The sequence below is a fragment of the Lichenostomus cassidix genome, chromosome 8 (genome assembly GCF_008360975.1).
Source record: "Lichenostomus cassidix isolate B80296 chromosome 8, HeHo_3.0, whole genome shotgun sequence".
Taxonomy (NCBI): Eukaryota; Metazoa; Chordata; class Aves; order Passeriformes; family Meliphagidae; genus Lichenostomus; species Lichenostomus cassidix.
The window spans coordinates 16,538,537-16,565,441 of NC_139489.1; the positions used below are offsets into that span (position 1 = coordinate 16,538,537).

General features: G+C 37.1%; 1 protein-coding gene across 10 annotated transcripts in view; it reads right to left on the reverse strand.

Annotated features, from left to right (window-relative positions):
* Positions 1-26,905, reverse strand: part of ARHGAP29 (Rho GTPase activating protein 29) — a 49,874-nt gene that overhangs the window by 2,718 nt on the left and 20,251 nt on the right. For 2 of the 10 annotated variants that reach the window (XM_085068107.1, XM_085068114.1), the window contains 20 exons: positions 23,787-23,930; positions 16,365-16,461; positions 15,935-16,007; positions 12,030-12,090; positions 11,400-11,537; positions 11,051-11,115; positions 10,479-10,589; positions 10,289-10,369; positions 9,818-10,006; positions 9,440-9,577; positions 7,943-8,133; positions 6,166-6,332; positions 5,495-5,623; positions 5,225-5,323; positions 3,553-3,716; positions 3,116-3,304; positions 2,831-2,968; positions 1,544-1,776; positions 460-766; positions 181-292 (listed from right to left, as the gene is read on the reverse strand). In XM_085068107.1, the coding sequence (XP_084924233.1) occupies positions 181-292; positions 460-766; positions 1,544-1,776; positions 2,831-2,968; positions 3,116-3,304; positions 3,553-3,716; positions 5,225-5,323; positions 5,495-5,623; positions 6,166-6,332; positions 7,943-8,133; positions 9,440-9,577; positions 9,818-10,006; positions 10,289-10,369; positions 10,479-10,589; positions 11,051-11,115; positions 11,400-11,537; positions 12,030-12,090; positions 15,935-16,007; positions 16,365-16,461; positions 23,787-23,930 (2,826 nt within the window). Of the gene's footprint in view, positions 1-180; positions 293-459; positions 767-1,543; positions 1,777-2,830; positions 2,969-3,115; positions 3,305-3,552; positions 3,717-5,224; positions 5,324-5,494; positions 5,624-6,165; positions 6,333-7,942; positions 8,134-9,439; positions 9,578-9,817; positions 10,007-10,288; positions 10,370-10,478; positions 10,590-11,050; positions 11,116-11,399; positions 11,538-12,029; positions 12,091-15,934; positions 16,008-16,364; positions 16,462-18,438; positions 18,761-23,786; positions 23,931-26,905 lie in introns of those variants that run through there. The other 8 variants (XM_085068111.1, XM_085068110.1, XM_085068109.1 and 5 more) reach the window with 8 other exon arrangements.

Sequence of the window (26,905 nt, forward strand, 5' to 3'; positions counted from 1 at the left end):
CTTAAAAACCTTTAGAAAGATTTAATTCTCTGTTCTTTTTACAGAAATAAACAGTATATCAAGCAGTGATGAGCAGGTTTCATCACCTGCTTCTGTCTATACTGCAGAGCTACATGCACTATAATCTAATGCATCCAGGACTTCTTATTCACCCACACCCAGAGTTACCAGCATACTAACCAGTTACAGATGTATCTGCTGCTTCTTTTGTATTCTTGCTATTCTTTGATTCCAGAAAGAGTGCAGCTGTTTCTGAAGCTCTGCTTTCACTTGGAGCTATTTGAATACCCTGCTAAAAAAAGTCAGAGCAGAAGTAAATGAGAACTCAATAGAAAAGGCACTCCTAATCAAAAATCCCACAAAGGTTTATTAGAAATCTGCTCTGGAATGCTGCAGCATTTAACACAGAAGTTAAGATGGCACAGGTAACATTGTGGCAGCACAAGAAGAATCACTCACTTCCTTTACAGCAACAAACGATTTCCTCTGCTGCTGTGGTTCCCTCTCATCTGCTGATAAAGCAGCTCTGACTGTAACAGCTGTTTCTTCAGCATGAGAAGCGCTCAGAAGCGGTTTCAAAGAAACATCAAATATCTTTTCATAGTACGTTATGAGCAGCTCCACTACCCGGGCCTGACAAGGGTAGTCCACAAGTGACGACAAAGAAACTGTAGCATCAGTTTGACGTGGTCTGAGCAAAGTTGGGCCAAATATTATGCCAAGGTTGCTGGCTGACATTTTGTTTTCATCACACTGTTCTGTAACTCTGCATAAAGAGGGAAAAAAAAAACCAAACCAAAAGAAACCCCTAGAGTTAGAGGGTTTTATTACTTCAGAAATGCTTTTCATATTAGAATATTATCTTATGTCTAAAGAGGATAAGAGACAATAAAAAAACTGAAAGAGTGTTTGGTAGGCAGGCAGAATCTTCAGTGCAGACCAAATTTAACAGCAGCTTGAACTTCCCACACAGGGTGTTTTTATGTCCTATTTGTTGAAGTTATTTGTAGCTATTTGGCATTTCCAGGGTTGGAGAAAAGAGTGTCTTTCATTTTAAGTAATAATTTAGCTATAGCCCAATATTAACCATATTTATAGGTAATCATCAGTTTAGTACATCATCATACAAACCAGCATTTGGAGGACAATGAAGTGAAATGTGACTGAAGAACGGTTATTAAGAGACATGAAACAAGTTTCAATTTTCTGTTAATAGCCACCAAATCACCTCCCTGTCTTTGTTACATCACAATTTAAATCACATCTAGCTACCTGCACGTGGCGCTAATTACTACTGACCCCAATGCTAGCAGAGAATCAAGAATAATGGAAGCCAATGCTTTCCTTGCTTTATTTCCCTTCCATATTCTTCTCTCTCTTGAGAATTCATTGTATGGAAAAAACCCCAGCAACAGAAGTGTGTCTTCAAAGGTATATGTGACATCTTTCTCTACAGTCATCAAAAAGGTACAAGAGATTCCTAGCATGCTGCATGTAGCAGTTTAGTTTTCAACATTAGTTTGCATTTGAAGTGTTTTCTTACCTGTGAAGGTGTCCAATAAGGTACTGAAGAGTGTTATAGTTTGGAACAGGCAGCTGTTTCAGAAGATCTTTAATTTTAATGATGATCCTATTCACTTCAATGCAGAGTGACTGTCTTGTCTTTGCTTTGGGGCTAGCTTGTTTAGCATCCAGCTCCTCACTGGGGCTCTGGCTTTCTTTTGCAAGTCCAATGAACTCATTATAAAGCCGAAACAAAATCAAGGGCTCTGGAAGCTGAAGAAATACAAACATTTCAGAAACATACTTAATCCTGAATTTTAACTTGTTTACTCCCTGTTTTTCTTCACCTTTTCCTGGTCTAGCATCTTTTCTTTGATGATGTTGACATTGTTTAATCTTTGTTCATTAGCTCAATCCCCAATTTTTTCAAACCAAATCCCAGCTAGCAAAAATACTCCTTCCTAAACCTTTTTCCAGGAATCTTTTGCTATGCCTTTTCTTCAAAAGCTTCAGGACTGAGCATTTATCAATACTTAGTTGAAATAAGAATATTTCAAGCAGAAAAAAGGACTTCAAGAAAAAAAAGACTCCAAGAAAAAATTCTTTTTTTTTTTTTCCCAAAATCACTTAGTGGTGATTATCCTAGGATTGGAATGCTCATCTCTGACAGCCAGTGTGAGGAAGAGGACAGGACCACGCAGCTAAGGATTATTCCTTTCAAAGTGAACTAATTTTCAGAGTGACTTCAATAATTTCACTGGGCAACATCCCAGCCTCATTTTTTCACATACATATTAAAACTGTTTTAGAAAATTCAGTCAGGAATCTTTAAAGCTCTATTTTAGAAGAAAAAAGTAGATAATCGCTCCTCATGTCCACTATGAGTGTTCCATTAAATTTTTGTTAGCGGCAATATATATCATTATATAGATAATTTCAATATATATCATTTTGTTAACAGCAATATATCATCACTTGTATGCATGAAGAGGCAGGAACATGGGAATCTTTTAAACTCCACATAAGACAGGCAAATTCACTAATCAGAAACGTAGAAATTAAATTCTACTGTGAGTACACAAACAAAAGCCTGTTCTGCATATGGTAGTAAAAAGAGCCATAACATCCATGTGGAATACATACAGTAATTCCAGCAGCTTTCCCTGCCCTTGTCACAGGCTCCATGTGTAAATAAGCCACTACAGTTCTACAAGGCACTTGTTTAATGTGCTGCTGTAGAGCTGCTGAAAAGGGGTGTTTTTTTGTATTGTACTGAAGAAATACTCTACAGCACTTCAGTTTTCCATCTGACCTCTCAATTCTATACCTGGCGGAGATACAGCTTGAGAACATTGCTGATATCATGTGCATAGAGTTCCGAGAGCTCGACCAAATCCTTTCCATTTTCAAAAGCTTGACAAAGCTTTTCAACTCTTGATTTGGCTCCATTCACACGATAGATGCCCTGAAATCAAAAGACCAGCATGACTCTATTTCAGTTTGAAAGAAAATTTTAAAACACAGATGATAGTGGCAGTGCAGCATTAAAATCATAAGAGATTTTTTTTTAAGATTGTGTCTGAAACTTAAACATGAACAAGCTTGAGCATACCTTGACATTCAGTGCTCTGCTTTCAATTTCTGATATACACTTCTTGATGATGAAAGGAATGCCATCAGGAACATTTTTAGCAGCTTGGGCAAATTCCACTCCAAATAAGTGAAGCCTTCCATGAAGTTTTTTGTGCCCACATTGAATAGCTAAAGTCTCTAAACATTTTTTATGGCATGCAAGTGAACACTACAGGGGAAGAAACAAAAAAGCACATGGTTTGATACAATCTGACACCATAGAAAATATCTCTGCTGTTTGAATCCCATATGTTAGCAAAAGGCAAGATTTATTAGTATGTTGTGCCTCTGCTTTAAGTTCACAGTGACTGTATGAGCCACAAACTCTAGTTTTTATATAGAAACGTAATTCCAGTTTCCAAAACTGCTAACTTTGCAAAAATCCCAAGCAGGAATTTAAACTAATTTTCAACTTACCTCCTCACATTCAGCTCCATGAAATATCACTAAGCTGTCACATTCTCTGCATTTAGATGGAGCTCTCAGCTTCCGTAGTTTGTGTGTTTGTGCTGCTTTGGACATATTAGCATTTCTAAAAGGTCCTGGAGAATTTGCAGTTTCAGATGTCAGATCATTTAAACCTGAAGAGAATTTCTCTGTTATCATCATTTTAATATCTACTATTGTAATGGTAGTTACTCTAATTTTTTTTGAATTGTACTATACAACACCAATCTGTAAGTAATGGCAACTACCAAAGTAATCAAAAGCATTTCAATCACAAGGAGGCAAAACTATGTTACAAGTTCACAAAACAGAGACATTAACTATCAAAAAATCTTGAATAAAAGTGGAATCAAAAAATCATTTTTGCATTTTTAAGTATTCAATTTTCTCCTGTATTGTGGCAATGTGAAAATATTAGGACATTTGACTCCAACTGCCCTGCATCTCAGGCAACAATTCATGAAAGTTTAATTTTATACATTTTGAAATCCTGTACTAGAGCATAAAAGATGATTTGTTTTGGCCTGTAGTGTTTCTGTAATAAGTAAAAAAAAAAAAAAAAAAGAGTATCATGCAGCAGGAAGAAGCCACATAAAATAAAAATAAATTAACAAAACACTGACACTCTAACAACATCAAAATATTTTCTAGAGATTCTAAGACAAAAAAGAATAGCAACTGGTCCTTTTTGTGTCCAAATTTTTACAAGCAATTTACTTAAAATGCTATCAACAACTGTGTGAACCAAACCCCTTTGTTTTACAGATAACTTAAAATTAACACATTTAATTAATTGCCCAGAAAGCTTCATAAATGCTCAAGCATTGTTAAAACAATACCAATCCAAGTGAAAGCTTGCACTCATTAACACATTGCCACGCTTTAAGTCTACGTCTGAATTAATACTGTTTACCACAGGTTCATTCCTAAAAGGTAAAGTATATGTTTAGGAAATAAGGACCAAGTAAAGAATTTCCTAAGGGCTTTATTGAGCAAGTGCCACAAATATTTCAAAATTAGTTTCTAAGTACTGTAGACATACCGTAGAACTGTTTCTGATAATCCAGTTATTCAGGTTTCAATGCCTGTGGCAACATGGTCATTATACAGCCAAAATTAATTGAAAATTAGAAATGGCCTGGTCAAATCTGGGACAGATGTTACTGAACTCACTTATCTTAGCTGAAAAGGGTAAAATCTCAGTTATTACCCCTTAACATTTGGATCCACTTTTTTCCAATTTGCTTCTTATCAACTCTATGTATTTGAGCATTTCACGTCAAAGTTTACAAGTGATCTTGTATAACTCAGTGCCACGCAGCTAAATTTAAATGCAAATGTCTGGAAGGAATGGTTAGTGGATCATTTGCTTTACCTCAGGAGGGTGAAGACACTAGAAATGTTCTATGGTTGCCCATACAGTAACCTAAACATATAAAGACAATTCTGCACCACTTCATTAAAATGACCTGAATGTTGTTCTTCAGCTCTCAACCTCTAATGGATGCACACTGCATTGAAAAGCAATGCTGCTGGCAATCACACCTTGTTAAAGTACTTTTCTTAAGCACATTAAAAAGAAAAGCCACACACTGTAACAAAAAGCATCTTCTAAGGACTTCACATATGGAAACAACATTACCACAGTCTGAAGGAGATGGTGGCTCTCTTTCATCAAGATCATCTGCAGATGACATAGTCCCAGTGGAAGGTGTTCGGGGAAGTCGTCTTTTAAAATCCCCTAGCAGATGAGAAAAATTTTCAGGAAGCTGTATGTATCATTCCATCCAACTGCTCATTTTTCACTACATGCTCTGTTCAATACTTGCTTATTTAACAATGATGTCTTCGCTAACGTAAAACAGTGCAGAGAAAAGACTTCAGATTAGCATAACAGTGAGTGTAGCTGTACCTGGGCTGGCAGATGGAGAATCCATGGATCGAGACTCACTGCTTCCCCCAGCACTTTCAGAATCACTGCACATTCCTCCACTCTGGTTGCCAACTGACCAGGATCTGAATGGTGGTGGCCCTCGCACTGCTTTTGAAAAGAAACTCTGCTAATTCCAAATGTCAAGGACAAAATTCACTTTTTTAAATTGAAGATTAACTATGATTATATTCAAAATAGGAAAATATGGCACAAGTTACATGAATATGCAATATAGCAAAAAACCCACAAGGCATAAAATTCAGGAAAAAGCTTCAGGAACTAAAATTAATTTCAGAAACTTGACAATTGTGCTTTTGCAGAAGATCTGCAATCAAAATAGAATTTACAAAACCAATGGATTTTCAATTGCTAAAGCTAATTGGAATTGTTTAGTCCATTGATCTTGACAGTACTTGCTGTTTGAATTGTATCTCACCTCTCTTGTCAAAGGATCTAGGTATGCATACAGGCAGTTTTCCATTTGTCCTTATTACACTCAAGTACATAATGTTTTAAAGGCTTTGAACTTTATAATACATTTTAACCCTTCAGGGTTACATTTTCAGACAACAAGTTTTGGGTTTTTTTTGTTTTTATTATTTTTTTAAAATTTATTTAGGGACTGAGCTCCAGAAGAAATACAGAACTACCTTGAATATCTGTGTTGCTGGAAGATCTCTTCTCTCTAACCTTTTGTGAACGATGATAAATTGGGCTTCCCACATCATCTAAGGTCTGAGCAGGAAAATCTCCTGAACACTGAGATAAGTTACCATGGGAGGTATGGATGCTGTTTGTTGATTGCTTATTAAAAACCCTTCAGAAAGAAGAAAGTAATTTAAAAGCATGAGTAAGACAGAATTGAATGAAAATGCATTTTTTTAATCCCCGGACACTAAAAATGCTACATTTAATTACTGTTCATGAACATACATTTTTGATGTGTCATTCTCAAAGCCCAAAATTAAAAAATATAAAAAGAAGAGTGGCCATTTATTTTCAATGAAATATGTGAGATTTCCTTAGTGTTTTCTCTCCACCCAAGATGTGCTTTTTAAATGCACAGGGAATGTGTTGAAGCTGCCAGAGTGTCAATCCATTTTGAAAGTCCACTCTCATGGTAAGGACAGAATACTGTTAACAGTAATTAATGTAAAATGCTGAAGCACCCTGGGGACAAAATGGCCTGCTGGCCAAGTTTAGCAGTCAGGAAGCAGTTCCTTAATCAGTTCTACCCTATCAAACTTAAGGCAAACAGAGACTGAAAACCATTAAAATTTGCATTTGTTCAAGCTACTGTCCCTTAAATTAATGCAGGCTCAAACAATAAAAATGATCAAGTACATGGAGAATCACAAGGCTGTGACAAAGAAAACAAAAGATGGGGAGAGAAGAGAAGAAAAAATACTCCTATAAATGTCAAGCAGTAAATTGCTGGGAAAGCACACAAAGTTTAAAATTTCATGCTCATGAGTTTCTCAGGGAGCTAAATAGTTAAATCCCCCTAAGTCAAAGTTTATGAGTATAGCTTAAGTCAGTCTTAAAAGGCAGGAAATTTACAGACAAGAATTAAGAATCTCAGCTTTAACTTTGAATTTCCTGCCTTTTGTTGGTAGAAGTCTGACTCAAGCATTCAGTTTTTTTTGTATTTAGTTTCCTTTTGAAAAACGATGACGACGCTTTCCTGTAGAACTGTGAAACACACAGATTGAAATGGATATTCTGGTGCTTTAGTGCCAAGATGACTATTTTACAACAAACTAAAGGTGGAAAGGCATTTGCATGCTGACACAAGGAGCTGTCTCTGTCTTGAAGTCTTTACTTCCACATTAGCTGGATCTTTCATAGTTTAACAGTAAAAACTTCCATTCCATACAGGTTGGAAAAAAAATAATTAAGTTATAACATGTCCCTACAAACGGACTCTGAGCTTTTTTTAGGCACATAGCATGAGATAGAAATCAAGCAACACTTCCTGCCAAAAAGCTGCCAAATGTAAACAGTATGAAAGAAGCTACTATATGTAGCAGCAAGGCTTGTAGAAGAGGAAAACTACCTCTTCAGACTTTCTGAACTGATTATCAAGTACCACTTGCCACATAACACTACCAAGTCCAAAATTTACATTTTTTGTACTGACCAGTATCTACATTAAAATTGTAACAAGACTTGCACAACAATTATCAATGTTTTAGCAAGTCTTATTGCAGGAAATGACATTCTGCTTTAGAATTTAGAGGCAGGTTTTAATGTCAACATTATATATAGTCTGCCATCTTAAAGACGAGATAAAGACAGAGAATAGTAAAGCATGGTAAAACACCAGGATTCCTTTAGTTCCTCCAAAAACACTGTTTTATTGTTAAACATGTATGCCTAGTGTTCCATTCTAAACCAAGCAATTGCCACTTGTACTTTGGCACTTACCCATCAACCTGGGAACTCTGCGTTTCAAAACAACCTGATTCAACAGGAACACCATCCTTTGGCAAACTTTTCACAAACTCTGAATACTGCTGACCAGGGTCATAGAGTTTGGCACTCTCACAGAGGGACTGGCAGTTAACTGGAAGAGATACAACCTGAGCATGCTGCAGCTGGAACAGGTTAACTGTTGCCTGTCAGGAGAAAAAGATTTTCCTTATTTGTAGATTATTTACTAAATATTTCACTTACTTCACTTACTATTTACTAAATATTACACTTTGCTCAACCCAACTGAATACCGGAACAGAAGATTATTGGAACAATAAGACTTGAAAATTTTCAGAAAATAGTAATGTGTTACTTAGTGCAAATCTCCTGAAAGTCAACAGTAAAAACTTCATCTGTAATACAGATACAAATATTTCTCTCCTCTCTGGGTTATTGAATCCTCCCTGTAGCAAAGAGAATTCCAATTGCTTCTCACTTTGGGTTGATCAAGATAAACAGCAAGGGCTTTTGCTATCAAAAAGGCTTTTTTCATGTTCTGGAAGGAGTAAGAGTCATCACTACAATGATGAAGCAGTTGGAATTCCAAACCCAGGTGAGCTCCATATTGTCTTGAGACATGAAATGGACAAAACTCTGTCCCAACATACAAATTGACTTAACACTTTCTTCATTAAAATTACATGATGCTTCTAAATGATTTTATCACGTGCCAGAGACCAGAAAAGGGGGACACAGAGTAACTGCTTTGTCAGCTTCCGGGTTGCAAAGGAGTTTGCAATTTAAATATAGTTTAACTGACAAGTCTGATTATGCTTTCTACTGTTCTTATGGGTTGGTTTTAGTATTGCTTGTGGAGAAGGATTGTATTTGATGCTTCATTTTCCCTCCCTGCCCCAGCATTAAATTGTCACTGTCTCATCCAAACAAACAAAACAACCAAACATCTCTTGGCATAATATGTTCTTACATCCTTGAAGCTTTTAAAAAAACTTTGCACACAATATGCACTTTTGACCATCATGTCCCTATGGCACACAATAAATTAGTACATTCAACTAGACACAATGGATCCTGCAGTAATTGAGACTGCCACCAAGGCTGAAGTGTGCTAATGTCCATTCTAGGCTTGATCCAAATGTCTCTGCTAATGCACTAATCAAAGCAAAGAAAGCTGTACTCTTTAGCAACAGAGGAACACTGCTGCAATCAAAAAATTTTAAAGATATTTTATAAGGATTGTGTAGTCAGTGAGGCAACAGCTCCTGAAACACCCAGAAACGTTCCATTAAATCCATTAAAGACATGTATAATTCCCCTACATTTTCTTTTAACTCCTACCAGAAAGAGAACACAAATAGATTAAAAGTTTTTCTTCATTTTCTAGTGGCTCGACATCTATCCTTTGAAAACATTCTATTTAAAATGGGGCTCTTAGTTTTAACAATATTTATATATCTGTGCAAAATGTGTTTTAAAAACCATGCTTACAGCTTTAAGAGTAAGATCACACTGGTAAATAAGCTCCCGAAGCTGTGTTAAAACATCACTTTTAAAGCTTTCCAAATCATTTCTTTTTTCTTCAACCTCTGCCACGCTTGCTTTATAGTGTTCATTGGCTTCTTCAGCCTAAAGAAAACACAAGTATAAAGAGTTGATGGACTATAGGCCTTGGTACTAGAAGCAAGAAAAAGCTTCACTCAATACGCTTGTATTTGAGATTCCCTTTTAAGATAAAAACCCAAAAGAGCATAGCATGATTAAAATTAAAATTGTGAACGGAACTCTTACTCAAATAGCCCCATTGGGAAAGCATGAATAAAACCAGTATAGGCTTAACTTTAAAAGCAAGGAACAAAACCTCTTTACCTTTTGAAGAGCTTCCTCTTCAAGCCTTCGTTTTTTTTCCAGTTGCTTGCTGAAATCTTTCACAAAGCTTCCACTTGAGCTAAGATGTTCCTCCTCAGCACGAGCAGTACAGGATTTTGCCTTCTCATACTCATCTTGACGCTGTGTATACAGCAACTTGGCTTTTCTTAGAGCAGCTTCCAGCTCTTGCTGCAGAATAAAAACCAGAAGAATGAATTATATTAACTTTTCAGTTATTTAATGTGATGTTTAAAGAAACATGCACAGGTCTGTATGCTGTAGTACAAAGTGCATAGTCATTGAAAGATAACCTTGTAAAAATACCAGATTGTCATGAAATGGACAGTTAGATCTACTTTCAATAAGCCCTACAAACTGTGTGTGAATGTAAGGGCCTAACAGCCTAGTTTGAAAATTTCATCCTTTTGAAGAATTCTAGACTGAACCATTAAATATGAAATGATTACCAACCATTTTTTTCTGTTCTCGCTGCCAAAGTTCCTTGATATCTTTCCTTTGTCTATCCAACTCATTTTTCCTTCCAAGAAGAGGCTAGATAGGAAATATTAATGGAGAACATTAAAGGCATATCGGCTGGAAGTTTGTTCTTTCAAGTATTCCATGAAATTATACATACTTTTGTAATGTTCTTTAAGCTTACCTGCACAAATTTGTTAGACTGGAGAGCAGCAGCTGTTTGTTGCCAAAGTTGACTGTTCTCAATATCATTTTGAAAAGCATTAATGAATATTGATTGGAATGGCATGTAATCCTAAAATTACACAAAACATATTAATATTCTAGGTAAGACAGAGGTGTAATGATATTCTAAATGTCTGTATAACTGAACTAGATTTTCAACTAAATTTAGAAAGGTATTTACTAAAATAGATATGAATGTCAGGTATGAACTTAGGAAATTAATTTCTCATCTGCGATTCATTTTACTAAGAAGAAAGTCTACAAGCCCAAATCACAAAGCATTCAAGACATTAGACAGAAAAAAGAATATTGTGAAAACTAATCCGCATATTCAACAAAAGTAATATTATATACGCAAATTTCCCTATCAAATGGAAATATGTAAAATGGAGATCTTTTAACCACTGTTTTATGGTATAAATCAATTCTGTATCAGCTTAAAAATCCATTCCTCATCCTCAGAGTTTTACTTTTGGGCAAGTCATCCAGTACAGATTTAACACCAAGATAAAGCCCCTAAGGTGTACTCACCTGGTGTCCAACAACAGCTTTAGCGGTTTCAGCCATTTTTGCTAAGTTTTTAGCACACTCCACTTCTGTTAAAAAAATTTCACAGTTACTGTTTATCTTATAACAGAACAGTTATAACATATGCTAAATGCTTTTAACAGTCTTCCTTTAACAAACAGGGTACAGAGGGGACCACCTTCACTTTGTTACAGGCCTTTAATTATAGGAAATGCAAGACAGCTCTATCCACTTCAACAGAACAGCTACTAATTTAGAAATCACATTATTGACAGTCTGCAGCACAGAGGCCTGACAACAGATTTAATTTCATCATGACAAAGCTGATTAAATGCCAGAAAGAGGCACTCACCCAAGCTAAGCTTTTTCTCCACCCATGCGACTACATCCTTGGTATATTTTGACCATGCTTTAGCATAGGACAGAGCCGACTCAATTCCACTGTCATTTCTTAGGAGCATGCTATCAACCTCCTCTGCTCGAAGATGTCCTGCAAATAAAGCATCCAACACAAAGAAGTGATTTTTAGGCATGACCACACACTGAGAGCAAAGCCAGTATTAGCCAACTGTGAATGCTTAAGCAGCTCTGATCTTGAGTTGGTCTTTAATGCTAGTTGACTCTAAACAGGACTGACAGAGGTTTTAGAACAAATTAAAGGGTCATAGTATTTTATCTGGAGTAGTCATATGGCCAGCATAACTTTCTTCAAGAAAGTGACCTAACAAAACACCAATCTTATGACAACACACAGAAGGCGCTTCAGGTCTGAGTTCGTTCCCCCCTGCCCCCCGCCAAAGCAACCACAGTTGTTTATTTACAAAAGAATAAAACCTTTTCAATAGTTTTTCTTTTTTTGTACAGTGAAGTTGTAATGGCATCACAGGTGTAAAGAAGTGACCAAGCAACTTAGAACATTCTTAGAAGACAAAAAGCCCACAGATACAAAATTATATTTATCAATGCTAAATGAATGACCTACCTTGAATATCATCCCTTTCATGCAGTGAACCCCCAGACTCCACGGAAAGATTCTCAAAAGACTGGTGTACAAGAAACAAAACATTAAGATAGCAAAGAAAAGCTCTCACTGGAACTGAATGGCTACATAAATGGCATTATCTGCCTCTTTGTTTTCTTCCAGATTGAGCAGATAAAGCAAACTGCACCATAACTCCCTCTTATCTAAGGCACAGCATATTTTAAACTCCCACTGCTGTCAAATGAGACACAATAAATAGCAAGGAAGCATTATATACCTTTACATCAACAATCTTGAAAGTCTGTGTTGAAAGAGTTAAATATCAACCAGATTTGTTAAACAATTAAATGAGCTCCAGCTTTTCTTAAATCCCTACCTATCTTTTAAAAACCATCTCACACAGACCTAATGTCAGATTCATATAACAGACATCATTCTACAAGCCATTACAATCCTGTATTTCTTTCTCAAGGGAATAAATTTAGAATTTTTCCTAAATTACTTGCAGGTGGTGCACTGCAGGCACAATAGCTGACTAGTAACAATTGCTAATGAAGCTCTGACAATCAGTACAACTCACCAGAATGTAATCCAATAACAAAAGGAATTTAGCACATCATGTCATCCCTACCTTTGTCCTCACACTACATTTTGCTACCCCTTTAATTGTGCAAGTTGAATTATTTCTAAGACTGTGCTGAAGACCTGACTGCTCAACAAATTTAAATGAATAATAAGTTTACTTTATAACCACTACCCCCTTAATAGCCAAACCAAAACAAAGACAGACATCACACCATATGTAATTTAAAAAGGATAAACTACTTTTGAAAACTTTGAAGCACAAAGCAGACAGAAACCAAATGCTAAGAAATGGCTGCAAAGTGACTTTAGGCTTTGCAAGAACAGCTTGTTTCCATTTAGACTTTGGCACTGGTTTATTTTCAAACATACACTAAAATGGAGCACAGGTATCAATGACAAAAGTAGTTTTGGTTTGTTGGAGTTTTTTAATGTAAATGAAAACTGATCATACATCACACAAAAATACATCAAGAATCATTGATTACTTCACAGCAAAAGTGGCTTTTCCATAGGCCAAAATGAGCAAGGTATTAATCATCAATGACAAAGGGTATCAAACTAGAGCATAAAGATGTATGTGGTTCCTAAGAAAGTGGAACAGTATTAAAGTGGCTGTCTAATACAAGAGTTTCAACAAAATGCAAGGGCTTTTCCAGAACAGGTGAAAATCTATCCAAAGCTGTCCGCAGCTAAACTGTTAAAAAACACAAAAATCTGAATTTAGGAATGGTTCAATATTTGGGTACAGAGAAAGCGTCAACATTCCTAGATTTAGTCTAGAGTTTATATAAAATATTACTGTCTTCAAGTGGATTTTGAAGCTGTTAGGGAAGAAAATATAATAGTAAGAAATCCCCCATACATTATATTAACTTGAGGCATTTGTAAGTTCTGATCCTAAAAATTATTTCCAATTCTGTAAGACCTAAATCATTGCAGTCCTGAGAAATGTTCACTCCTTTCCAGTAAATCAGGCACACTAGTTAGGGCAGCTAATCAAAGGTCACTCATTCTTTCATATTTGCCCCACTGCAACTATGTAATACCATGTTTTTGAAGCAAACATGAACAACTACTTTTACCTATGTCCTGCAATTTATTACCAGAACTTGATCCATACAGCTTGTCACCTCAAGCAACCAATGACTCATCACAGTAGCCCTAGCAAAACTTACAAGCCTGACTTCTAGAGAGATTTCACTTCCAACTTCAACCAGTCTCTTCAATCTTTTTTGCCCCCATTACCCAACACTCTCACCCTGACACAGGCAAATCTCTTCACACATTTTGAAAATTTTATCATTCTCCTTTATTATGCTCTCAGATCTGCACAGCATCAAATAGCATTCAAATAGCTTGTTGAGTAATGAAAGGTCAGGCATGTCTGTCTCGTCTCTTCCATTATATTTTAAAGTGGTTTTGTTTTTAATTAAAAAATATCTTTGCTTCCACCTTGTACATCTGGTTGAACTACAAGAGCTAGAATGAGAACAATTACATTTGCTAAGAGGGGGTATACATATAATTTAACTTAAGTTTCCAAATGGAATGCTGTAAGTAAAGAATGTAGACTCCCCTGCAGTCAAGAGAAGCAAGATCAGCTCTGCCCACCCCTCCTCCTTGGAGACATCCTCATCAGCTTAATTAGGGAGGTCCCTAACTTAAGAGGCAATTAACATATTTCTCCTTAATCAACCCTCAAAGTATTTACATGGTTAATTCTACCAAAATGTTATGCTCTGTTTAAAATACAGCTAGCTGCTATGATCAACCATTGAACACACACAACTACAGGAAAAGTTAATATAGCTATTATATATTTTGTATTTAACTCCTCTTAACACTCCAGTCTCCTAGTTGGCCTCCAAATTGGTCTCTGAATTGTAAATCAAAGTGAAATGATTCACCTGTTAAATGTGTATTTGCCTAAATGAAAATGCACTTCAGACAGATTTATAAGAAACTACACTATGTTATCCTACCTGCTCCAAAATTTATAATTGTTCACCTTCACATTAGGAAAAGCAGGAGACACTACAAAAGCGAGCTTTTAAATATAAACTGGTGACTTCTGAAGCATCTAGAATGAAACTCCTTCATTTCACTATATTCTAATTTCTCCTTGGCCTTTCCCCCATCTCCATGTTCAGAAGGGTGATCTTTCAGACAATCAGCTATTCACAGCACAACATATAAGAACATCTCATTCCACAGGGATTTATTTCTGCAATGCAAAACCATTACAAAATTAAAATGTTGGCAAATTCAGCACCTTCCTTCTGCTGGTGAACCAATTAGATGAACTAGTACTTCTTCAAATAATCTCATTTAATTTACATGAGACACTGGGTTCTGTGATATTTTATTTCATACTTTTTATCAGCAACCTAATTCTAAGTTTGCTGAAACCAGTTTTCTGAGTAGCCTACTTTTCCCCCATATTGTTTATGATGATAAGTTTTGTAGCAGCTACAGAAGTAGAATTTGTATGATAACACACATGAGAGAAAGATGGATTATCAAACAGTGAAAATTTGAAGACTACTGAGCTGTAGCTGCATGGTATTGCTGTACACAAGCCTGTGTGAAGAAACGCTAAGTCTTAAGTATGCTTCAACAAAGCCTTTAAAAAACTGCACAACCTAACATTTCTAACCTCGTTACAACTCAGCTTGGTGATACACACTAATTACCAACTCTATCTTCTTTGCATGTAACTCCTAATTTTATTTGATTTACCTGAAAGTCTGCTTCTAGATACACCAAAATTCAGAACAGAATTTGGCACTGAGCATTTTTCAATCACACCTTCAAAGTATTTAAAGGTAAGTTTATAGTGTTAGTGTTTTTCTTTGACTACCTATAAGTTGACAGTTCTTTTAGCAAATTGTTGCTGAAACAGTTACAGCGCAAACTGGGCTCTGAAAGAAGAAAACGTTTTGTCATGAATACTAGTCTTTAAAAGCCAAAAATAGGCCATTAAACCTTGGGTTTCCAGGTTTAACAGGTATAGTCTAACTACTTCAGCAAGCAAATCATTAAAGTACCTTTCTTTTCCGTATTTATTTTCACTTGACCAATTTAAAAATCTCAAAAACAATGACAGCAGGTAGCCCTGTCGAATCATCACTATTATTTAGAATTGAGAACACATTCAAGTACCTGAAACCCTGAATAAACATTTTTTCCCTGCGTTTAATCTTGTTTTAAAACTCAGACAACTCCAAGTGTCCCAGCCCCATGATACAGAGTTTCAGTGGAACTGGAAGTCTCCTTTAACAGATCTCATTCTACACTCCGAGAGAACGTGTTTAGCCTACCCGACTTCTCCGAGATACAGGAAGTCCCAATGACGAGCCATTGTCTACATCTCCCATAAGGAAGTCTGAAACACTGCCAGAAAAACAAAGAATTGTGTTACTTCATTACTTTACCTCACTAAGCAATTTTATATCACTGAATTAAAAAATTCAGATAGTGTTACTAAGTCTTTTTAAAAGTTCTGCAAACCAGTTTTAGTAGTCATCTTACATTCCCTCCAATTTCTATACCATCCTAGATTTCCTTATTAGGAAAAAAACCCCAAATTGACAAAAAGGAAGAGCAGTAAAATTGTTCTAGATGTAGTTAATTTAAAATACTTTATCAGAAAATAGTTGTCCAAAAGAAAACGAAAGCTTTTGTTATTGAGTCTTAATTTGATTCAGTTTCATTGAGTTCTTTAAAAACTCCTTCTGGATTCCAACTTACACGTTTCCAAAGGTGAATGCCAATGTTTCGATGGAAGAAAATATTTCACTGAAGAGTTCTCTCTTGTTTTCTTCGTTAACTTCTTTGAAGTTCACCGCTTAAAAGAAAAAAGAAAACCAAAGGGTGAGAGGTGGGGTCAATCACTCAATTTTACTAAGCCTAGAGACCAATTTTATACTCGAAGTCTCCTACAGAACATGCAATATTATACTTTTCTGAATAATTGGAAAAACACAGTTTTAAAGAAGATCAGTAAGAAAGTAAACGCTACAGGAAAAAATTAACACAATCCAGATGCTTCCCACAACGAAATCAGATTACTCTTTCACTTCCTGTATCTTCTCACTTAAGGAACAGCTTTGTGTGGAAACATGTTGGTAATGCACAGAAGACAAAAACAGTAATTTACCAACTACAGTCAAATCACACAGCAGCAGCACCACAGAGCACCTCACAAATGCTGCCAGGTATTTGAAAAGCTGTTTCTTTTCTGAGTAGAAATTTCAGAATTCCGAAGAAGAGCAGCAGTTTGTGGGGGTGCCCCCCCAATGTATGCAATCCAGAACACAGCATTTCTGGCTGGGGTTCAGGCAAGCAGAAAGCTATCAAAGGTGGTGTCCATGGCAAAACCCTTTAATTATTAGCTCCATAGTCTGGAAAAATCATGTCTTCCCTGTTAAAAGTGGGGAAGAAGCTCAGCATAACTATTGGTGGTCCAAAATAGGGAGAAGAGTGTTGCTGGACAAACTAGATGGTTTAAACTGGTGATCAAGTACTCAGCCACTCAACACTGCCTTTAGCACACTTCCATGACAAGCTGGAATAATGAGACAAGAAGAATGATTCACTCAGTTTCTATTAACAACTACTAAACAAGAAGGGGGAAGGAGAAAGAAGACAGAAAGCACAACCATTTTTGTCTGTTTCCAACTTAACTCCTTAATCAATGCTGACTGGAGATTTGTGTAGATAAGTTACATACATTCCTTTGAGCTGAAGCTGTACCCTCTGGATGGAAGTTTTTCCCAGTGTAACATTGAGAGAAATTAAAATTTCACGGTTTTTTTTTTTTTTTTTTGCAAATTTTACTTTTTTAAGGAATGCAGCACTTTTAGTTCTCTAGATGTCTAAGTCACACACGCTCACATCTATTTCAGAGATATGGCAATGCCACACATACAGGTATCCACCCCACTTACCACTTTTTGCAAAATCTAACTGGGTTAATTTGTCTCTCTTACATTTCAAGTAAGAGTAGAATATAACTTGTAGAAGTTACAAAAATAAAATAATGTTAAAATGTTGCCTATTCTACACAAATTTTCTCAGCAAATTAACAGGCTTTAATCTTTAAAAGCATTCAAACTTCCTGCCAGGTGCCTAAATACTAATGGGTAACAAACAAAGAAAGTACAGTAATCTGCTCCCCCATTAGACTTCCTTTGTGAAAGGAAAAGTTTTTAACCAGTAAAGTAACACAGTTAGATCCATTCCTTTTTACACAGTGTATCAACAGAGCTGATCGACATTTTTATAACATCTATTTCTATACAAAGCCATTATAGAAAATACACATTCTTCTCATGGGCTATTTTTACAATTACTTGCAGATACAAAATAAAGTTGTAAAAAGCCTACAGCAAAACACAATTACCGCATATTACAAAAACATTACCAGTCTCTGTTGACACAGTTCACTGCTAAATTACAGCTTCTCCTACCTCTTCGTTCTGCTACACTTTGCAATTACATTAAAAAATGCCTCTGGCACCTTTGTTTGAAATGAGACTCAATAAAACTCCACAAATGATTTTTTAAAAACAACTTTGCACATAGCAGCAGATTTCTTTTTTTTAAATTCAGGTTAGTTGAAAGCCTCAACCTTCCAGAAATAATGCTGTATATAAACATAAACTTTACATTCCAAATCATTAAGTAACAACAGCCACAATGAGACCTATTGATTACTAGCCACTAATGACTGGAAAAATCATTTAAGAGCTGGCATGAAATGCAAACTGTTTCAAAATTAGAAGGAATTAGCAAAAGTTGTCTGTGCATTCAAAGCACTTACCACTGAAACATTTGTGTATCCATTAGCCGCAATGTCTTCAGAGAGAAAGCACTTCTTTCACTTAGTTAACAAGACATTAATACAGAGAGCCTTTCCCTAAAGAAATGCCGTCTGTTTCACTCTGCCTTCCTGTTCCAGGAAGAGTTTTGTTAAGCTTTACACTTTACATGCCAGAAAAATCCTTTCTTTTCAGGATCCATCACAAAAGGAATAACAAATCTCAAATTTTTCAGATTTACTTCTTTTCACTTCTACCAAAATAGGTTAGTCTAATCTCTTAGTAATTCAGTAAAATACCACCAGCTTTTTTCTGGCTTACCACCACTGGAATGCTGATGTACTTAACGTCAACTTTAAACCACGCACTCTCTTTCCCCAGGACATCCTGACTGCACACAATAGCTACTGACAACAATGAACTATAGTAATCTTGCCATGTCTGGAAATGACAGCTATCTATCTATAGTTCTACAGATTTCAAAGCAAGTATACAACTTGACAACTCTTTTAAGCAAGACTTCAGATGACACATAATGAACTTCAAAAAATCATATGACAATGATACATTAAAATCCAAATCCAGTACCAGAAATGCAAGCCTAGCATACAGTGGATCTGCATTTCCAAAGCTGTTTTCAAACTGAGGTGGGTTCGTCAATCTCATCAAAATGCTGCAGTATGCTGCAGTTTCAGCTCCTGGGTCATGCCATCAAAACTCTTTTGAATCAAGCATAGACCAGGCTGGGGAACCCAAAGCAGCCATGGAAGTTTTCAAAGTGAGAATCCCAGAAGCTGAAGCACTGCCTGAAGACATTTGAGCAATGCTTCTAAAAACTCTGAAGAAAAGGCTGATGGCTGTCAACACCCACAGGCAACTAGGGCCTTTAAAAGACGATGCTTGGATAGTTCCCAGTGAACTCACAAGCACACAGCCCAGGGGACACAGTCGTGCTGGAGTCTGCACAAGTTCACTCGCTGCCGCAATCCTGCTGCCCATACACACATGCAGGACTGACAGCAGCAAAGCTGCCTTGACAGCTGTCTGCAGAGCCTGGACAAATCAAAACTACACCAAGCTTGCAGAATTTGCTCTTTGCAGGTAAATTTTCTCACACCTAATATATGGTAACATCACCACCTATTTTTTTAGGCAGGAATACATCGTCAATCCATATTTTACTAGTTGACTTATAAGAAGTAAGCAACTGGCTGACTTCTTGGAACGGAATGCCTTTGCAACCAATTCTGTCTTTAAACTCACAACAGTACTTTCAAAAACCTTTCAGAACTATTTAAAAAACAAAACCAACACCTAAGCAAACAAAAAACACAACAAAGAGCAAAAGACCACTCCCTCTCCCAAAACAAAGACTTGTAATACTTCTTGTTATTACCTCTCTTCTTCAAACACATGTAAAATAAATGGGGAAAGGAACATAAGTAAAGAGCAATAGGATGGAGACTGGAAAGAGGCAGAAGAATATTGTTGTATCCTAGAGAGGATCAACAGGCTGTTCAGGCCTCACTGTTCTACTTTTAGTTCTTAGTGCCATACAATTTCACCAGTCTGTACTTACTACCAGGTTTGGCAGCCTCCTCAATTTGAGCTGGATGCCAACAAGAGAATTTCAAGGAACTGTTTCCTACTCGTTTCCATAATAAATTTTGATCTGAAAGTACATCACAGTTACACCAATAAAACTGAAATTACTTCATATTTGAGATATTTCTTTTTGTGACAGACCTACTACAAAAAAATCTATGCCTAATTAGGAAATTTCTACAAGACAAGTGTAATTTTCAGCTTTACCAGGAATCTGTGTCCATTCTAGTGATTAAGTCAAAGGGTGTAATTAAGAGCAAAAGAAGAATACAAACTTGAATTCAGCATGGAATCAGAAGAACCATGTACTCTGGGGCCATCAACTATTTAAAGGCACCAAGTGGAAAAATAAAAACTATGAATATGACACTGTGCCAGACTGGGAAGTGACTTACAGAAACAGGAGTCTAAACAGGTTCCAAGTAAGATGCTTCAGTAAGTCTCAATTCTTCCAGGTCAAGTGAGGCGCCATTTAAAAGACATTTTTCATGAAGCACTCAAGTAGGCACGTATAAGTAGTAGAGTCCAAAGAGGCCCAGTGCACCATGTCATGCCCAAGACATAACCAGAGAAATCAAATGTGTCATGTCTCACGCTTCTCCCCACCACCTTCCTTCAACCTCAGTCCAAAATAGTACATGTCAGACAAGTCTGCACTGCCAAGCATGATTCTCTGTAGCAAGATTTAGATAACATGTTGCAGCTAGTTTTTCCTTCAATATAAAAGGAAAAGCATTGGACATCCAAAGCAGAACAAGTACATTTTTATCATTCCCACTGAAGGTCCTGAGAAACGACCAAGGCTTGAAAGAAGGTCACAAGAATTCTAATTTTTGTTAGCCTTCAAAATATTCACACTTGCAGTAACCTAAAGGCAGCAGTCTACCTGCACCGGACATTATGTTTAAAGCACAGTGCAACTTGTCATAGTTATGAGAATACTTCCCAAGACAGAGCCACTAAGGTTCCAAAGTTATTGTAACTGATTTCATGAAGACCAAAAGGCATTTGGCTGTTAAAACAGCAATTTGACCCTATATGAAGTTCCAAAGACAAACTAGATTTGAAACCCTCACATTAAGCAAAGACTCAGAAATGGGGTGGAATCGTATGTAAATCCCAGCTTGTTTCTATTTCCTCCTCTCCTAAATAGACATCAAAATTTTTCCACGCCAGGTTAATTTTCTTCCTAGTCATAAATCTGACTACAGAGCGCTTCCATATCTTTTTATAGTTCTGTCCTCCAATGACAAAAAACAGATGAGTCACATGAACTTTTCATAATGTCACAGTAACAAAGACAGGGAAGACAGAGGAAAAAGGATGGATATGTTTTACCAGCTCCTCACATTCTTGTAGCTTCCTGTTTATTCAAAAGCTACATTACCTCTAGTGAAATAACCACAGCTGAAAACCTGTGAATGCATGTGCTCCAGACAGGTCACTGTAAGCAAACTTGAGGTCTGATATGCTTACGATTCACCACAATGTGCTATATTTTTATTTCCGCTGTCTCAGTACCAGCAGTCATACACTTCAGTTTGAATATAAACTTGGAGCAGTATGAGCCTCAGACAAAAACCAGCTGCAAAAACCAAACAGGTGCTAGAGGCAAACTGCCCTCACATCAACCACAGGTTATGTTGGGGGGTGGTATTATTTTCATACAGCAAAGGCTTTGCTGTTTTCAGAGACGTGGACTGAAGCACCAGTCAGAAAGAGCTGGAGCCTTGAATCTTCCCATTTCCATCTCCAGAGATGTGACAAATACAATATGTGTCTGAGCAAACACTGACCAGCATAACATAAACCTTCATATCAAAGTACTTGTTTGTATCAATGGCTATAAAAATGAGGCAGTATTGACTGAGACCATAATCTTTAATGTGGTCTGGAACTCCCTTCCTTGCAATTGTGTGGCCAGGTAGGTCACACAGGCTGGATCACAGGAAAGACTATTAGCCACAGAGTGAGATTGTATTTACTTTAGCCAAAGTACCATAGAATGGTTTGGGTTGGAAGGGATCTCAAAGCTCATCTAATTTCAATGCCCCAGCCATGGGCAGGGACAGCCCCCACTAGATCAGGTTGTTCAAAGCCCCATTCAGCCTGGCCTTGAACACTGCCAGGCATGAGGCATCCACAGCTTCTCTGGGCAACCTGTGCCAGTGTCTCACCATGGTCACAGTAAAGAATTTCTTCCGTGTATCTAAGCTTAACTTGCTCTCTTTCAGTTTAAAGTCTTCCCCTCTTGTCCTATCACTACACACCTTTGTCAAAAGCCCCTGTCCAGATCTCTTGTCCCCCTACAGGTACTGGAAGGGGCTCTAAGGTCTCCCCAGAGTCTTCTCTTTTCCAGGCTAAACAGTCCCAACTTTCAACCTGTCTTCATAGGAGAGCTCTCTGATCATCTCTGTGACCCTCTGAACTTGCTCCCAACAGGTCCACATCCTTCTTGTACTGGGGGCTCCAGAGCTGGATGCAGTACTCCAGGCAGGGGTTCTCAACAGGGGAGTAAAGGGGGAGACTCATGCTGCTTCCCATGTTGCTTTGGACGAATGGGAATCCAGAATGGCATTGCTTTCTGGGCTGCAAGAACACATTGCTGGGTCATGTTGAACTCTCATCACACCGTCAAGCCCTTCTCAGGGCCCCTCTCAATCCATTCTCTGCCCAGCCTGTGCTTGTTTGGGAATGCCCCAATGCAGGTGCAGGACCTTGCACTTGGCCTGGTTACACTTCACAAGGCTCACACAAGCCCACATCTCCAGCCTGTCAGTGTCCCTCTGGATGGCAGCCCCTCCCTCCAGCGTGTTGGCCACACCACACAGCTCTGTGTGATCTGCCAGCTGGCTGAGGGTGCACCTGATCCCACTGTCCTTGTCACCAACAAAGATGTTCAAAAGTGTCACTCCCAATACCAACCCCTGAGGCTACATTACTGCACTTTGGATTCTGTACCAGCAGTCTTACAGTTAGATTTTTGGTAATCTCAAACCATTGCCAATGAGAAAATTATTCACAGAGTAATACAACTAAGAGGAGAAACAAAGTCAAAACTTGAACTTAGTTACAGCTCAAGAACAAAGACTGTAACCATAACAACATCAACTCCTTTCATGCCATTTTTCATTTAAGAAGTGTCTTATCATACAAGATCATATTAAAGGCAGTTCAAGTGAGTTATGCTGGGCACAGGCATTTCTTGCGTAACTAAAGAACAGTCTTACAACTTGACTAACTTGAATACATTCGAGAGAAAACTGGAAGATATAACTGCATTGCTTCTATTTCAAGTATCTTTCTTACAACAATAAAGGATGGCATTACTTTCAAAACTCTGTAATTACGCAATATCCACTGTGCTTTCCTAAGTATAGTTTTTCTTTCCATATAGAAAATAATGCAATCCCTCCATGACTGTAGCTCTTCTTAAACTCATTAACAAAGGGTGAAGTCTACAATAAATGTGTTACAAGTATATTTCAAGTGCAAACAACTAGATTTCGTTCAGGGGAGGAAAGGTAAAAAGAATTTGTGAACATCTGCAGAATTTGATCACGTCAATGAGAGAACAAGCTACTTAATATTACTCTTCACTTAGGGAAGGTATTTCTTAAACAAGTATTGCTCTTAAAAAAACCCCAGCTTCTTCTCTATATGTAGAATTCTGTAACTCCAAACCACAGTCAATCAAGTCACTAATTTACATTTTCCATAAATATGAAAGGTAGTAATTCCTTACCTTTTACTTTTGCAATAACTGTTCCTGCAGCACTAAGAATATCAACTGAATTTAGAGTCTGATGTTTATTTATCACTGCTTTTAAAACACGTAGCAACTCCCCCAGGCGTTCATGTACTACTTGATGCAGGCCATCTTGATTTTCTGAGAAAAGTAAAAGAGAAACTACATTAAAACAGTGAATTAACACCCAATCACATTACAAACCACTTTGATGGTATTCAGCTGCATGAAACTAGTCTATATTGAAGCTGAGCCTACTTAACATAAAGAAATTGTTAAAAGATAAAGTTATACCAGCAGTTGCCAAGAGTAAACTTGCAATACTGTACATCATTTACACAAACTCATTTCTCACAAGAAGTCAAGCAAGCATACTTAAAAAAAAGGGGGTGGGAATTCCACACTAATATCCCAAGGTTTCTGAATTAAACCATCTTCTTTTTCTCATGTCATTTAATCATTTTGATAATTACATATATGCAAAAAAGGTATCAACAAAAGATTTTGATTGTTCATTAAGTATTTCTTCACCTGATACAAATTCAATGCCATTTCTGTATACTTGTAAATTAAAATTTCTGGCAAATGTTGGCTAGTTTTTAACCAAAGTATCAGCAAAATCTTAAGAGTCTTTAATATATATATATAAGCCTAGGTCTACAAAGGTTTGTCTTTAAGCATGTCAGCCCCGATAAGTAAGTTGAACACCTAAATTAGGCCTAATCAGAACAATTCTCAAACACACAATCCAGGATGGTGATGGTTTTCACAGCATATGCCTCTTGCTATGCACCTCTAAACCCAAACCCCATCTTCGGTTTTTTTTGGTTTTTTTATTTTTTAATACTTCTTGTTGCATCCATGGCACAGGTTAAACCACAAGCTCTTCTGTTCTGTTACAGAAGAGGTGCTGGTGCATGGAATTAAAGTTTCTCATGTGCTAGAGTGCTGCGTTGCAAGTTGTGGTAAAAAGCTTTCAAATTCAGGAAAGTCTAGCTTATGAAAAAGAAAAAGAGGATCTAATACAAGCTGACTCACTTCCCCACTGAGCAGAGGCAATTCTGTGTTGTCTGTGGCCATGATAACAAACAGATCAATACAGACAATTACAGTACAGTGCAAATTGATCCAGTTTGCTCAGAGAACACTTTCAACTCAGAGCCATTTTTTCTGGTGACGAGACATTATATTTAGGCTACAGACAGCTAAATTTTTCTGGGGAATCCACATAGTACAACATGACACATCAGTATAGTAGATCACTGCTGTCAGGTGTGGGGAGCTACACACAAAATATATATGATTGTATCAGGTACAGTAGCAAGTCTCCTAAGGACCACTGTGGTTCAGATTTCATTTCCCTACATGTTGCATATCAGGAGACTTTTTTTCCAACTCAAACTGGCTTATACATTGTCAGAGGAAAAACCCTGACTCAAGAAGTACACTAAGGTAAAAAACTTTATCTACCATTCACTGGCACTTTTCTTGCTGGAAGGGATAAGGAAGCTCTATCTGTAACAGGACACACAAAAATCTAGGCAAACTCAACTTACAGAGCAGTAAATTAAGAAAGTTCTACAAAATTTCTTTAAAAAAACCCAAATAGTTACAGCTATGTCTTCATTTACATGTACATATAATGATTTTTAACTGACTCAAACACAGCAAAGGCAAAAAAAAGTCAAAAGCCTGGTATTCAACGTGGCCATGATTCAGTGCATCCACATTAGCAGCAGAGGTTGTTCATGACAAACACACAATGATCTAAAGGCATACTATAGCTCACAGTTTGGAACTCAATGGGGAAAGCAATCCAGGCTTGAAGCAGTATCCATGAAAGCAACAACAGCAGAAGTTGCAGCCTTGGATAAGAAGCTATTTATAGGGGATATGAAAGAAGATTATAAAATTTTAAAAGGCATTAAAAAAACAGGTAGAACCAATTGCTTCTCCATGTATTTCAATTCTATGTAACACACTTCAGATAATTAAAGTGAGCAAGCAGGAGCTCCAAAAGAGAAAAGGGTGGTTCTTTATGTAAGAGATCTGTGGAATTTCTTGCCAAAATACAGCACTGACACAAAACGTTTACATGGAAACAAGAAGAGACTAGACAAGTTAAGTTTTCCTATGGGTTACTAATGAGTCAATAAATGCCGTGGTGGGTCTGGCCACGAGTTCTGACCTGTGCCTCGCACAGCACTGGGTGCTACTGCTGAGGAGACCAAACTGGCTGCTTTCAGCAGTTCAGTCCACCAGCATCCCCAGCTGCTGCACCACAGCTGTTCCTACACATGAAATGTAACTGCTGCTCTGAATTAACTTAATTCCTTTTGAATCTGCCCCCACAACTTCTTTTCACTTCACTACTCCACACTTTAACCTACCAAACTACCAAGCATTGTACTAAAACAATGTAACAGCTCAAGAATTCTACTAAGCAAAAACTGTTCAGAGCATATGTCTAACATCTCATTTTTACCTTTCTTTGTATTCAATTTTGGCAATCGTCAGAGCTCAGACAATGGGTTAGACACAGCTTTAGCCTAAACCCATTGCCACCTTCTAACACTCAGAAAAATTCTATAGCTCTCAAAATAAAGCCAAATAATTTTAATGGTCCCTTCAGGCTTTAATCCATTATTTGTACTTCATCAATGCAAGAATAAATGCTGGGAGTACCATGTAGCTCCAGGCAAAGGCAATGATGATAATGAAAAACAGCAAAGCCGTACTGATGCCCACAAATTCAAAGTGGATCAGACAACATAGAAAATACTATAATTTTCAGATATAACATGTTATCTTCAGGAATTAAGATATTAATAGTCAGAGGTAATTGAAATTAGTTCATCAAGAAGTAAGTCTAGTGTACAGACTTAAGTTTTGAAGTTAAGGAGGTTGTCCTTGGAGCTCATGTCTTGTCTCTTCTTACAGACCTCCAGAGGTAGACAAATATTCCAGAATCTTTCATCAGAACTAATTATTTTTATTGGCAAGACTAATTATTTTTACTGGCAGGGTTAGGATGGATGAGCTTTTATAAAGACATTTGAAGACTATATGCCGCAAACCATCCCTGACAGCTGTCCCTGTCTAAGCAGAATATAAGC